General features: G+C 31.7%; 1 protein-coding gene across 1 annotated transcript; it reads right to left on the reverse strand.

Annotated features, from left to right (window-relative positions):
- Positions 1 to 7642: 7642 nt before the first annotated feature.
- LOC109193971 (cytokinin hydroxylase) lies at positions 7643 to 11540 on the reverse strand. Its single transcript, XM_019344807.1, has 3 exons — positions 11106 to 11540; positions 9657 to 10501; positions 7643 to 8454 (listed from the first exon to the last, which is right to left on the reverse strand). Exons 1-3 carry the CDS (start codon positions 11440 to 11442, stop codon positions 8023 to 8025), a joined length of 1614 nt encoding a protein of 537 aa, XP_019200352.1. The 5' UTR covers positions 11443 to 11540; the 3' UTR covers positions 7643 to 8022.
- Between the last annotated feature and the right edge of the window lie 3857 nt (positions 11541 to 15397).

Here is a 15397-nt window from a genome sequence, read left to right on the forward strand (position 1 = left end):
CGTTAAGCATTAATCTAACGCACTTAAAGTACACAACATACGCACATTAAGCACACAAACAAAACACCTTCAGAACACAATCTCACGCATGTTAAGCACAAGCCTCACGCATGTTAAGTACAAGTCTTACGCATGTTAAGCACAAGCCTCACGCATGTTAAGCACAAGCCTCACGCATGTTAAGCACAAGCCTCACGCATGTTAAGCACAAAAACACACGCATCTTAAGTTTTAAAAACAACTCACATTAAGTACACACTCACACACATTAAGTACAAAACTCACGCACCTTAAGCACACGACTCACGCACATTAAGCACAAAACTCACGCACATTAAGCACAACACTCACGCACATTAAGCATAAAACTCATGTATTTTAAAGTTTCAACAACAACTCACACAACTCACATTAAATACACACCCACGCACATTACGTACAAAACTCACGCACGTTACGCACAAGACTCACGCACATTAAGTACAAAACTCACGCTCATTAAACATTACACACTCACGCACATTAAGCACAAATCTCACGCACATTAAGCACAAGACTCACACACATTAAGTACAAAACTCGCGCACATTAATCACCCGCACAACCGCATGGGAAACACTTTATATATATATATATATATATATATATATATATATATATATATATATATATATATATATATCTACTATACTAATAAGAGCCCAAGAGAGTTAAGCCTATAATAGGTAGAAAAAATGGCGGTCACAGATTTTAATCAAATGAATGACTCAGATTGATTAAAAGATTGATAAGATTTAAATTTTACACTAAAATTTTCTAAAATACCCACACACCGTTACTAATTCCGTTAAAATTTTAAGAATTGCCGTTAGTTCACCGTTAACTTACTCATTAATTTCAATAAAAAAAAAAGGTCTTAGGTTCGAACCTCATCCCAATCAAAGTTGGCATAATTAGTACTCTATTTTACTCTTATTAAATTACTAGTTTTTTACGCGCATTGCGCGATTGGGATAATGCCCAATGTTTTTTTTTTTTTTTTTAAATAAGTAGTTTAAAGTATATTAAGACAAGATTATATTGAAATTGTTCATGCATAGATAATTGAAGGTTGAATTTGCGTATTTAAATAGGTAATTCTTCTCCCAAAGGTTGAGTCCCCTACCCCAAGGGCCCCCCACACTCTAACCTGACAGAGCATTGTAGGAAGTTGTAAATCACAGTGACTCAATGATTCAGCAGACAGGACCAAATGCCGGTGCGAACAAGGAATCTGCCCACTTTGGACATAATTCCCGCACTGCCGCCGCCGAGGTTCAAACCTTGGTCTCTTCTCCCAAATACTGCCCACTAAACCATTGAGCTAAGCCCGTGCGGGTTAAATAGGTAATTCTAAGTTTACAAATGCAAGATAATATAGTCAAGATTGATTATAATTGTCAATAAAATAATTGTATAGGTATGGTTGAAACCAAATACGGGACATAAGGGAGAACAAATAAAAATTAGGGCATAAAATATTAAATATATACTAATATTGTTTGAGGAGATTTCGACATTAGGATTTGTGGTTAAGTTCTATTAAGACTTTAATATTAGAATTAGATTAATGGTGTAATTATAATTCTATATTAGACGTTAATATTAGAATTAGACTAACGGTGAATTAACGGAAAAGTTAAATGGATAATCATATAATTAAGGATATTAGAAAAATTTTAAAAAAAATTAAAACCTGAGCAATTTGAACCATTCATTTGATTTAATAATTTGGCGGTCATTTTTTCTACCCAATGTTAATAATTAAATAAATTCGTTGGTCAAATCCGCTAACTGCTGATTGTCAAACAAGGACATTGCAAGGTAGTTCTCACTTCAATTTGTTGTGTGATTTGAATACTCTCTTTGTCACAAAATCTCTCAAGTAGTTAGTATGGTTGGCTTTATTAATTATATATTTTTTTAAATTTTTTCATGGTATTAATAAAATACTTGGTAAATAAATATATAGCATTATTTTGTATTATAACTTTGATATTTAATTAGAAAAATAGTGCACAAAAAGATAATAGACAATGTAGTGAATATAATCAATTGATGAATTTGAATGTAAAAATTTTTACATTTGAGAAAAATAAAGACAATATAACTAATGAAAATATTTCTCTTAATTAATTTATTGATAATGAATAATTTTTTTTCACTGAATTAAGACATTGTAAGGACAATGTAGCGAATATAATCAATTAATAAATTTGAATATAAAGAATTTTTATATTGTAGAAAAATAAAGACAATATAACTAATACAATTATTTCTTCTTATTTAATTTATTGATAATGAATAATTTTTTTTTTTGAATAAAGGCATTGTGGACACATAATTCTAAATTAAAGAAATGCATATCTATAATTTTTTGTTGTAGCTACTAAATTATTATTTATATAATTTAATAAGAGTAAAATAGAGTACTAATTATGCCAACTTTGATTGGGATGGGGTTCGAACTTAAGACCTTTTTTTTTTTATTGAAATCAATGAGTAAGTTAACGGTGAACTAACGGCAATTCTTAAAATTTTAACGGAATTAGTAACGGTGTGTGGGTATTTTAGGAAATTTTAGTGTAAAATTTAAATCTTATCAATCTTTTAATCAATCTGAGCCATTCATTTGATTAAAATCTGTGACCGCCATTTTTTCTACCCATTATAGGCCTAACTCTCTTGGGCACTTATTAGTATATATATTAGTATATAGTAGATATAAATAATAATTTAGTAGCTACAACAAAAAATTATAGATATGCATTTCTTTAATTTAGAATTATGTGTCCACAATGCCTTTATTCAAAAAATTATTCATTATCAATAAATTAAATAAGAGAAATAATTGTATTAGTTATATTGTCTTTATTTTTCTACAATATAAAAATTCTTTATATTCAAATTTATTAATTGATTATATTCGCTACATTGTCCTTACAATGTCTTAATTCAGTGGAAAAAAATTATTCATTATCAATAAATTAATTAAGAGAAATATTTTCATTAGTTATATTGTCTTTATTTTTTTCAAATGTAAAAATTTTTACATTCAAATTCATCAATTGATTATATTCACTACATTGTCTATTATCTTTTTTGTGCACTATTTTTTTAATTAAATATCAAAGTTATAATACAAAATAATGCTATATATTTATTTACCAAGTATTTTATTAATACCATGAAAAAATTAAAAAAAATATATAATTAATAAAGCCAACCATATTAACTACTTGAGAGATTTTGTGACAAAGAGAGTATTCAAATCACACAACAAATTAAAGTGAGAACTACCCTACAATGTCCTTGTTTGACAATCAGCAGTTAGCGGATTATATTAGCGGATTTGACCAACGAATTTATTTAATTATTAACATTGGGTAGAAAAAATGACCGCCAAATTATTAAATCAAATGAATGGTTCAAATTGTTCAGGTTTTAATTTTTTTTTAAAATTTTTCTAATTTATCCTTAATTATATGATTATCCATTTAACTTTTCCGTTAAATACCGTTAATTCACCGTTAGTCTAATTCTAATATTAACGTCTAATATAGAATTATAATTACACCATTAATCTAATTCTAATATTAAAGTCTTAATAGAATTTAACCACAAATCCTAATGTCGAAATCTCCTCAAACAATATTAGTATATATTTAATATTTTATGCCCTAATTTTTATTTGTTCTCCCTTATGTCCCGTATTTGGTTTCAACCATACATATACAATTATTTTATTGACAATTATAATCAATCTTGACTATATTATCTTGCATTTGTAAACTTAGAATTACCTATTTAACCCGCACGGGCTTAGCTCAATGGTTTAGTGGGCAGTATTTGGGAGAAGAGACCAAGGTTTGAACCTCGGCGGTGGCAGTGCGGGAATTATGTCCAAAGTGGGCAGATTCCTTGTTCGCACCGGCATTTGGTCCTGTCTGCTGAACCATTGAGTCACCGTGATTTACAACTTCCTACAATCCTCTGTCGGGTCAGAGTGTGGGGGCCCTTGGGGTAGGGGACTCAACCTTTTGGAGAAGAATTACCTATTTAAATACGCAAATTCAACCTTCAATTATCTATGCACGAACAATTTCAATATAATCTTGCCTTAATATACTTTAAAGTACTTATTTAAAAAAAAAACATTGGGCATTATCCCAATCGCGCAATGCGCGTAAAAAACTAGTATATATATATATACCAACTGTCACGGACTCGTTCCCCTAACGACGTCGGGTGCCGTTCTAGCTATTTTTCCCCTCCAAATAAGTTAGCCTCTCGTTCGACCCTCGAAAGTATGTTAAGTAAACGTTGGGATGGCTAGGAAAACAAGTAAGGCAAGAATGTCACAAAAGCACTTGAAAGCTTTGAAGGGAACTTAGATTATTTGAGCACTTGAAGTTGCTTGGTTGTTTACAAATGAGGCCCCCTTAGGGTAATTATACCATTCCACCTCCTCAATGGACGGTGGAGATCTATTTGATCCAATGACTAAGATTTGTTCTCTAGAATCCTCCATAATTTTCTATACAACCAAGAGGATTCCGTAAGGTTCTAGAATATAATATTCTAACGCATCCCTACATCTTCTAGTATTATGTACATGCTTCTAAACTATTCTACTAGCTAAGGGATGATATGTACAAGCTCTAGAAAACTCTAGAATGACGTAGCAAACCTTGGAATCTTGTAGGAATACTGTCCGAGCGCTACATCCAGCTGTCACGGACTTGTTCCACTAACGACGCCATGTGCGGCCTTAGCTATTCTTTCCCTTACAATAGCTAAGTTAGCCTCACTTGACCCTCAATGAGATGGCTAAGAAAATAAGTAAGGCAAGAATCACACAAAGAAGCTTAAGAAAGAACTCAAAAGCTTTGTAAGGAATCCAAAGTATCATTGAGTTCAAGTAATCCAAGTTCCTTACAAAGCTTTTGAGTTCTTTCTTAAGTTTTTGAAATTTACTTCTTGAAACTTGAAGAATGCTATTATGTATGGTTAGAGTTCTACTACATGTATTTCTAAATCTTACTCTCTTAATTTTAATCATATATGGCAGACTTTGATAAGCTACTTTCCATGTGAACCTTGTTGGTTTAAGGGTTTTTGGGCTCAGGGAGGTCAAACACAACCGTGGTTGGTGGATTCACCTTTCAATTAAAACTGCTAAAAATATGGGCTCGATGATTTTTTACGTGGAAACCGAAAGGTGAAAACCACGGGCCTTTTTGAGCGGTGCCAAACCTAAACTCACTATGTATTTTGTAGGTGTTTTTGTACATATTGTAGAGCTATTTTGTACATGAGTAATGTAAGAATAAAGCTATCTTTGGTACCGAAAGATGGAGTATGCTTCTTGGTGGTGAAATGGAGTCTTCTTGATAGTCTTCTTGTTGTGAGAGTGAGAGAGTGTGGGAAGAATGCTTGGTAGTAGAATCTCCTTAGTGTATGAGAGAGTTCTTCCCCTTTGAGAGAGTGGTGGAGTCTTCTTGGGGATGAAAGAATTGTAAGTGGTCTTCTAGTGTGTAGGAATGGATCCCCCTTTGCTTCTAGCTCCTTTCCTCCTTTTATAGCAGCAAGTTTAAGATTATGGCCGTTGGGGGCCATTAGTAGGTAGTTAATAGGATATTTACTTTGGGGGGTTATAGATAATAATAATAATAATAATTAGGCAATTAACTAGTGGTAATGAGTGGGGTAATAATAGGGTAATAAATAGGTTTCATGAATGATAATGTAAGAATAACGGCTAGTCAATTCGAATTTTAGTAGGTAGTTTGACTGGGTTTAGGTGGGTCAATCGGGGCTAAGCGGTCAAACTGAGCCCAAATATCGAGTAACCATCAAATCTCATTATAAGTGTTTACATCAAGATTTTATGTATGAAAATAAAAGTTACATATAACATTTTTCTTGATGGTTAAATTACTAATTTAGATGCAACTTCCTTTCTGTCACAAAAAAAAAAAAAAAAAAAAAAAATCACAAATGTCATTATTTTTAAAATTAGAGTTTTTGAAATTTATGTTTTAATACTTGAAGTATGGTAGTGGGGTTGGGCTACTAGTTTAAATGCAACCTCCTTCCTGTCAAAATAAAATTTAAAAAAAAAAAAAAAAAACCACTCGAACTTGGGATAGTTGGTTCGTCGCCTTTTAACTTAAAAGTTATGACAGGAGACAGTAGTGTAGGGGTTCGAATCTCACTAAAAATATGCATGTATAAAAAAAGTGCTCAAAGAATGTTAGGTTTCTATTTCTTTGTTTTCACTTTTACCACTCGTCTTTAAAAATCATAAAAAATAGAAAAGAGACAAAATACATTTCTATTGGAGAATATTTTTTATATTTTTGTTTGGTAAATATTTTAAAATTTTGAATTTTATTTTTTACTCTAGAAAAATAGATCATTTTTCATTTGCTAAACACTTTCTATTAGAAAGTTGGAAAAGTAGTTGTCCTTTTGGAATTAGGCTTTTTCTATGTTTTTCAATTTCCAACCGGAAAAGTTGTCCTTTTGGAATTAGGCTTTTTCTATGTTTTTTAATTTCCAAATTCCAACCTTTCTTGATGACTACAAATCCTACAATGTAATTTATTCGTAGTATATAGTTAACAATACGATATGTCAACATTTTTTATTGGGATGAGACTTGAATATGTGACCTTCGTGTCACAACAATGTTATAAAAACACAAATGTACTTCACAGTTCCAACTGATTTCCAACGTTTCTTTTAGAAAGTCGTTGGAAAGTAAGTCTTTTTTATCGAGTTTTTTTTTTTTTTAATATATATAAATATTTTTTAGTTTGGAGTTTTTTTTTTTTTTTTTTTTTTTTTTTTTTTTTTTTTTTTTAATTTAACAAACAACTTCTATATCTATATATATAGACAAAAACTTGTATGAGACCGTCTTACGGTAAGACAAGTCGGGTCAAGATGAAAATATAATACTTGTATGCACAAATGTAATACTAATTATGAATAAAGTATTTATTTTTTGCATTTTGATTTAAAAATATTATATTTTTCCTCAAAAATATTATATTTGCAAATACTTGCCAACATTACTTATTACTGAAAATGTAATCTTTTGATGGAAAATTTAATACTTTTACATCAAAATGTAAAAGTATTACATTTTTCCTCAAAAGTATTAATTTTCCCTTATAAGTAACAAATATTTTATTCTTGATTAGTATTACATCTGAACATATAAATATGATATTTGCGCATATAAGTATGACATTTGCCTATTGATTCGACATGACTCGACATGTCTCACGAATAAGGATATGCAAGACGGTCTTGTGAATAAGGATCCGTGAAACGATATCACACAAATGTGACGCATATATATGTATATATATATATATATATATATATATATATATATATATATATATATATATATATATATATATGCACTTGCTGAAATATTGACAGATTCTCGTTGAATTTAAAATTCTGATTCTTAGGCACAAGATCATTTTCAACCAATGCAAAGGATGCAATATCCAAAATGTCCAGTTAGGATAGAAACGCAATATATATATATATATATATATATATATATATATATATATATATATTAATAATAACTAAAACTTTTTGAAGAGTACATGAAGTAATCATACAAATTGAGCTATCCTAGCTTTCTTTCTAGAACTAGGCTACCTAGCTAGCTCTCTTCTCCCTGATATTAATTAGGGAGGAATTTATTGTAGGAGAAAAACATGGATGGTTATTTAATCTATATAATTACTTACAACTAAAGTTTAGCTATTTGATCGTAACAATGTCACATATAAAATGTAAAATCTTTTATAGTAAAAATATAATACTTCTCTATAATCTAATAGAAAAATATTACATTTTTACTAAAAATGATTTTACGCACAAATTGTGAAGTTTACCTTCTAATTCTGTTATTCATTTTGTCCTATTTTTCAACAAGCAACTCAACAAGTGTTAGTTCTGCAGAGGTTTGAATATAAGAGGCAATCCATGAGATGGCCTAAGGGAGAGCATTATAGAAGGAGAATGTTTGTAGGTCGGGGAGACGGAGAAGGAAAATCTGGTGAGAATTTGAGCAAGCACAATCTTATACTCCATATTAGTCAAGTTCCGGCCGATGCACATCCTCCCTCCGAACCCGAACGGCAAAAACCCGCTCTTATGTTTGCACCCTCCGTTGATGTCATCCTTGAACCTCTCCGGTTTAAACTCGTTCACATCCTCTCCCCAGTATTTCTTATCGTGATGCATCGACACCACGTCAATCCACATGTTCGTCCCGCTCGGGATCACGAGCTCATCCACCTTGATATCTTCCCTGGCTTGCCGTTGTACGTTTGGTGCCGGCGAGTATAGTCGGAGTGCTTCATTCATCACCCACCCCATCTGCAATCGGAACACAATTATTATTCACCAAATTCCAAAAAAACAAAATCAAAATTGAAACATATTATAATGTTTGGAGTTTAATTAATCTAGTCCCATCCAATTCCGACACGGATGCACTTTTTACATTTATTTAATACTATGTGGGGCCAAAAGCGTCGGAAAATGATTGGCCGGCGGTGGACTCGAACCGCTTTTTACCCGCCAATAACAATTCCTATTTTTCTTTCATTTTGTGTTTGGTCAACCAACATGAAAAAGTGGTCTTTCTACTCGTATTACGTACATAATATACAATTCTCCCTTAACATATATGGTCAACCAAACGAGTGTCCGTGCATATATATATACACATATGCTCTGAGGTACGGGGTTCGCCACGTGTGCGATCAACGATAATCACGATACACGTGGCATTATGTCACGTAGGACCCACCACCTCCCATCCCCTGGGAAATTTTATATATGGTTTAGCTACATCACACCTAGCTAATTAACTACCATTCTTTTTGCATTCATCCGTTTAATTGCTTACTCCATTTTGAACTCCAAACCTCCGACCATAAAGTATCAAATGACAAAAATTTTAAAGAAACAAAGTTCTCTTGTCCCCCTAAAACAAAAAATTAACTAATCTTATATCATTCAGACCTATTTACAAATATAAATCCCTCCCAAATTCACAAAAATAAAAAATTGAATTATACGTGTGAACAATTCTGTATTAGTTACAGTATTAGGCTTCTTGAGTAAATATCACAAAATAAAATTCAAGAGTTATTATGTATATATATATATATATATATATATATATATATATATATGCATGTAAAGCATTATCGACTGAAAAATTGAAATCAATAAATATTTATGTTTATTTTCTATATTATGCTAACTATTATGTAGCGTGATTGCATCTTTGTTACCATTAATTTTTTTTTTTCTGTACTATAATTATATATAGAGTAGTCAAAGACCTTGTGGCCGAGCGGCATAACTGTGCTCTCCAAAATGAGAGGTCACAGGTTCAGTAGGTCGAGAAAGTGGTACAGACAGATATTATTGTAACACAGTAATTAAATAGTACTCATATATTTATAGAGTAGGTATTTTTCAATTTTGTTTCAGTTGATGAGATGGATTTGACATGAAAGTTGTTAGAAAAGAAGTGGATAAGTAGGAAAGAAGGATAGGGTTTTTACCTTCTTTAGTCCGGCAAGCTTACTGGCATCAACTTCATCGTCTCCAATCACGTTCTGGATCTCTTCTCTGAGAATAGTTTGCCATTCTGGATGCATGGCCAAAAGGAGCAAAGTCCACGTGAGCGCCAACGCCGTCGTTTCGTGTCCGCCAAAGAAGAACGTTTTGCACTCGTCAACAAGCTCCCGGGTGGACAGCGATTTTCCCGACCGCCCTTTCGTCTGGTTCTCCGCCAGCAACAGGCTGAGCAGGTCGTTGTGGGGGTGTCCTGAGCCGTTGGATCGCTTCCGCTCCTCGATGATGGCTAAAACCAGAGCGTCGATCTCCTTCCCCAGGTTCTTCGCCTCCAGGGTTTTGTTTGGGCACATGTACTTCCCGAATGGTACCCCCACGAAGCGCGCCGACTTGAAAAGCGTCATTTGCATGGCTCGCAATTTGTCGAACACCTTCTGTCCCTTCTCGTAGCTTATTCCGAAGCTGGTTTTCGCTATGATCTCCGCCGTCGTGCTCGTGATCTCCCTCTCCACGTCGATTTCGCGGCTGCCGGAGCTCGTCATCATCGCCGCCCATCTCTCCACCATGTTCTTCGCCGACTCCACCATCAGCCCCGCCATGCCCTTCAAGTTGGATGGGGTAAACGCCGGGGTGATGACGTGTCTCTGGCGAACCCAGTCATCTCCTTCCACCATAACCAGACCTTCTCCGAACATGGGTTCTCTGTCATTCTTGAACACCGTCGGCTTTCCCCATGTTTTCCCCAGCACTCCCGCCGACATTTTCTTCACAAACTCTGGATCTGCGATGTAAAGAAACGGCTCTGTGCCCAACCAGTATATGAACACTTTCCCTGCAACAACAACCATCCAAGTAAATAATTATATATTTTCATTCATATATATATATATATATATATATATATATATATATATATATATATATATATAATGTGCGTATATATATATTGTATACACACATATATCTACATGCACGCATTCACACACATACTTAGTGTAACGTGCATGCTGGCTGGCTATTCACAAATCAAATTTACCAATAGATTTATGTATAAAATTGGAGTTTATTATTATTATTTTTTTTATTATCTTTTTTCTGAAGTAGCCACTACACGAAAGTGTGCAATGGGTCTAGCCTGGTGATTTTAATGGGCGAAGCAAATCAGCTTAGGTTACCAGTAATTGACAGGCTTAAACTAAGAAGGCTAATATGAGCGAGAGTCAAACTTCCAAAGAAAGGTAGTAAAAGATAATAGTGGGATAAATCTTTTTCTTTTAGTAGTTACAGAAATTGAGCAACTACACGACAATGAGTCTCGCCTTGTAACTCTAACTGGCAAAATATCAAGGTAAACTAGCCTGAGTTACTAGTAACTGATCGACTCAAACTAAGAAGGCCAGCAGAATGTAGTAAAAGAGAATAGTGGGGACAATTACCATGCAGTTTTTGCCAGCGAGCGAAGTAAGGGAACGCGGTGGAGTGGATGTCATTGCTAATGCCTAAAGAAGAAGACGAGGAAGAGGAAGACGAAGACGAAGATGAAGAAAGAGTTTTAATGTCATCATTATTATGACCATTATTCCCCGCCTTCCTCATTTCGTCGAGGTTTCCAAACGGAAAACTGGGCGCCGGGCCGGAGAACCCGTTTTGTCTAAGTTTCCGGTATCTCAAGGAAGGGAGAATGCAGCAGGAATGCAGGATTTTCCATAACAGGAAGATGAAAATGGCGGCCGAGCCTAAACTGAAAGCCTGCAAAACTCTAAGAATCTCCATTTTCTTTCTGGGGGTGAGTTGAGTTGATCTGTGTATCGATCAGGGAAGAAGTTGAGGTTATATATATATGTATGAACTCTGAAGCTAATTAAGCTGCGTTAATGGCTGATGGATGGTGTTAGACAGAGAGGATTGAGGCTATTTATAGAGAAGAAGGGCGGGGTCGGAGGTCAAAGGTTGACAGTTGACCGAGAAATGCCTTCACCCGGTTTTGAGTTTTGACTGACTATTATTTGAATAGATTTTGTTCTTTCATTCTTTCGTTTTCATTTTAATTTCGATTTTTTAATAAATAAACACTCTCGTTTTGAATGACTGTTTTTTTTTTTTTTGAAAAGAAAAAAAGTTAGAATTTCTACCATGCGTACGGCGCATGCCACGTGAAACAAAAATAACAGATGGAGTTCATGAATTTATTTATTAATTAAATAAAAATATTAATTGGACTCTAAAAATCTACTCCTAACTTTTACTTTTAGTTATGTTCAAATTTTATTGGAAGAAGAAAAGAAAGAATGGACAACAATTATAACCCATGGTCTTTATATTAAGCAATCAAAGCATGTCACATCATAGAGAGTAGGAAATGCGATTATAAAATGGGAGTAGTATATGTAGACTTACTCTTTATTAAATTTCTATACCAAATTTGCAAGAGCATCCTCAACAACTTTAATTTTTTCTTGGGTTTTTCATAGCACTAGGAGAGATGAAGGAGAGAGAGAGAGAGAGAAAAAAAAAGATTGTCAAGAGATCAGAAAAAAAGATATTCATGCGCGAAGGTGCTTGCATTGCATGCATCCTTTGGGTGCGAATGGTGCGGACCCCACAAAAAACTTGCATTTTGAGGAGCAACTATATTTTCTCTCTTTTCTTCTTTTTCATCCACATGCATAAGTTAGGATTCCACAAAAACCTTCTAAAAACCACTGATGTAGTTGCTCTAATTGTTGAAAAATGAGTATGGTGGCCAAGTAACTGAAGTATGATTCTCTATCAAGCCCGTCGCACTTCAAGTTATTACATAGAAGTAGGATATTCAAATAGTGAATTAAGAAATTTTTGTACTTTGTGATAGTTTGTGGTAATTGATGAGTAAGATAGTATTGTTCACAACCAACTCCTTCCAATTTCGTATAAAATCAGACTTCACTCTACATAAAAGAGTTCAACTGCACATATCTCGTATCGTATATTTTCTCTTCGTCCTTCAATTATATGACAACAAATACTACAAAAAGTAATACTATGTGTATTTTATATATAGTTTATTTATACACCTCATCTACATGTAAAAACGTAAATATATAGAAAATAGTTTGTCTTCGCCGGTAAAATAGAAAAGTCCGTGCTATTTTAGATTTGATTTTCATGTAAAAATTGCTTGAGTTATTCATTTACATTCACACTTTTACAGTAATTTTTACTCGACTTTTGTTTGGTTTGAGCAAATAAAACCACAAATAATTATGTCTAAACTTTCAAATTTTGACAATTTAATATCAAGGTTTTATATCACTAACAATTATATCTAATTGTAATATCCAATAAAAAAAAAACAAACAAACTCAACCATTTTTTTTAGGTGATAATAAAAACTCACAGTCATTACCCAAATGTGTGCATTGAGTAAATCACACTCTTATGTAGTAGCTCGCAAATCACATAGCTAGCTAGGATAGATAAAACGCACTAGAAAAATCAGACCTGACCTATGCCACTGGTTCAATTAAGGGGTGAGTGTTAGCAAGAATCGAACTCAACTATTTTGATTTGGCTATTAGTTGGTGAAGAACAATGTTACATTTGAATATGATTTTTAAATATGTGAATATGGAGATTTTAAGTCAATATTTTTAATTATGTGAAGTAGACATTTTCGTATACTTTATTTAGAACTGATGCTGGTGTATAATTTTTTTTAAAATAATTTGCATACGAATTAATAGTCAACTCAACAAAGTTGAGTTATGCCATTTTTTTTAAAATAAGATATTGTAACTAGATATAAGTGTCTACATTATAACATATACAAATTTAGCATTTAATTATAAATATTTAAATATTTAAATATATTAGTCACAACTTAATAACTTGGACCTTTTCATTAATAAGTAAAAAAAAAAAATCTATCAAGTATAATATATATATATATATATATTTGCAACACTATAACAGAAATTAATTTTATTACGGAGTAGAATATTATTTCATACTATCATCTTTATCATCAGTTCATACTCCTACTAACCATTGTCAAAGTAGCACCGTTTCAAGATTCGATTCTGCGGCTGCAAAATGAGTTTACACTTTTTCCGTCCTCAGCTTACTGTTTAGAGTTCTATATGAATTAAAACTGACTAATGTTATTTATTTTTATAACATTGACCTTTTGACGTGACAATAAAACTCTTTAATTTCATTGGGTGCTATTGAATTAGTGAATATCGCGAGTTTGATTCTTATTAATATTCTCTTGATCCAGTCCGTCACATAATTTCTTTCTAATGCGATTTACTTCTCTTATCTGATTTACAATCGATTATTCAGAAACGAGATTTACACTCTCAGATAGTGATCGTGAATTTTTATAATCACTACAAAAATAAATAAATTGATCGTGAATTTTTATAATCACTACAAAAATAAATAAATAAATAAATAAATAAATAAATAAATAAATATATATATATATATATATATATATATATATATATATATATATATATATATATATATATATATATATAGACACACACACACATACTTAATAGTCAAAAGAAAAAAGTCAATCAAATAGTATATAGCATCAAGAGGTGGATATTATGAGTAGAAATTTAAGAGATCAGAGATAAGTTGCATTACTCATTAAAATTTGTGATTATTGATCATATCGCGTTAAAAAAGTTGACATAAGTATAGTTTTGTATTTATTGAATCATTGGCCGTTATCTTAATTAATATTCCAAGGATTGTTGTCGTTCACATGCAAATTGACTTATTATTCATGAATTGTGATTCCAATAATAATAATAATAATAATAATAATAATAATTATTATTATTATTATTATTATTATTATTATTATTATTAGTGTAACTATATTTTTCTTAATTAGTAATTCACCCGCGCGATGCACGGGAACAAATTATGTTATTATAAATATAAATAAAAAATTAAAAAACTAAAATATTTTAAATTATTTAATATAATAATATTTTTGAGTTTCCATTGGTCAAGTATTTATTATTTTTATAGAATACAAAATTACATTTACAATTAAAAATAAAATTAAAATTAAAATTAAAATTAAAATTTTATATGGTTAATATAATCTCTAATTATGTGCATATTCAAATAAACTTATAGAGAGAATTTACATAATTACATTGATTTATTCTTAATTGTATTTCATTTATATTATAATTTTCACAATACGAATAATAACTAAGATAATTACATTTGGAAAGCAAATTTCAAATTTTGTATGTGTAAATTTAAACTCTAATTGAACACATTTTTTATATGATTATATAATATATAGCTATTTTATTTTTCAAAAGTATATTTTTTATATGATTATATAATTATATAGCTATTTTATTTTTTAAATGTTGTGTTTTTTTTTTTTTTTTTTTTTTTTTAATAAAGGATGTTGTGGCATTAATTGTAACATTAATTAGTTCCCAAACCATATAGCTTTATTATATAAAGGATATTGCTCAATTATCATTGGAAACTTTTTGATTGAAAAGAGATGCGTTCCATAGGTTTTGATTCATTGATATATGAGAAAATTACAGTTGCTATATGAAAGTGTGTCGATCACAAAGAGGCAAAGAAGCGTAATAGTTCATAGCTAATTAATTTAAAAGGAGAAACTCAATAGGCAGCCAATCTAGGCTGTACATTGGTAATCGGTTCAAATAAAAAAGCTCAATAGGCAGCTAGTCTA

This window comes from Ipomoea nil, unplaced genomic scaffold (assembly GCF_001879475.1).
Source record: "Ipomoea nil cultivar Tokyo-kokei standard unplaced genomic scaffold, Asagao_1.1 scaffold1932, whole genome shotgun sequence".
Classification (NCBI taxonomy): domain Eukaryota; kingdom Viridiplantae; phylum Streptophyta; class Magnoliopsida; order Solanales; family Convolvulaceae; genus Ipomoea; species Ipomoea nil.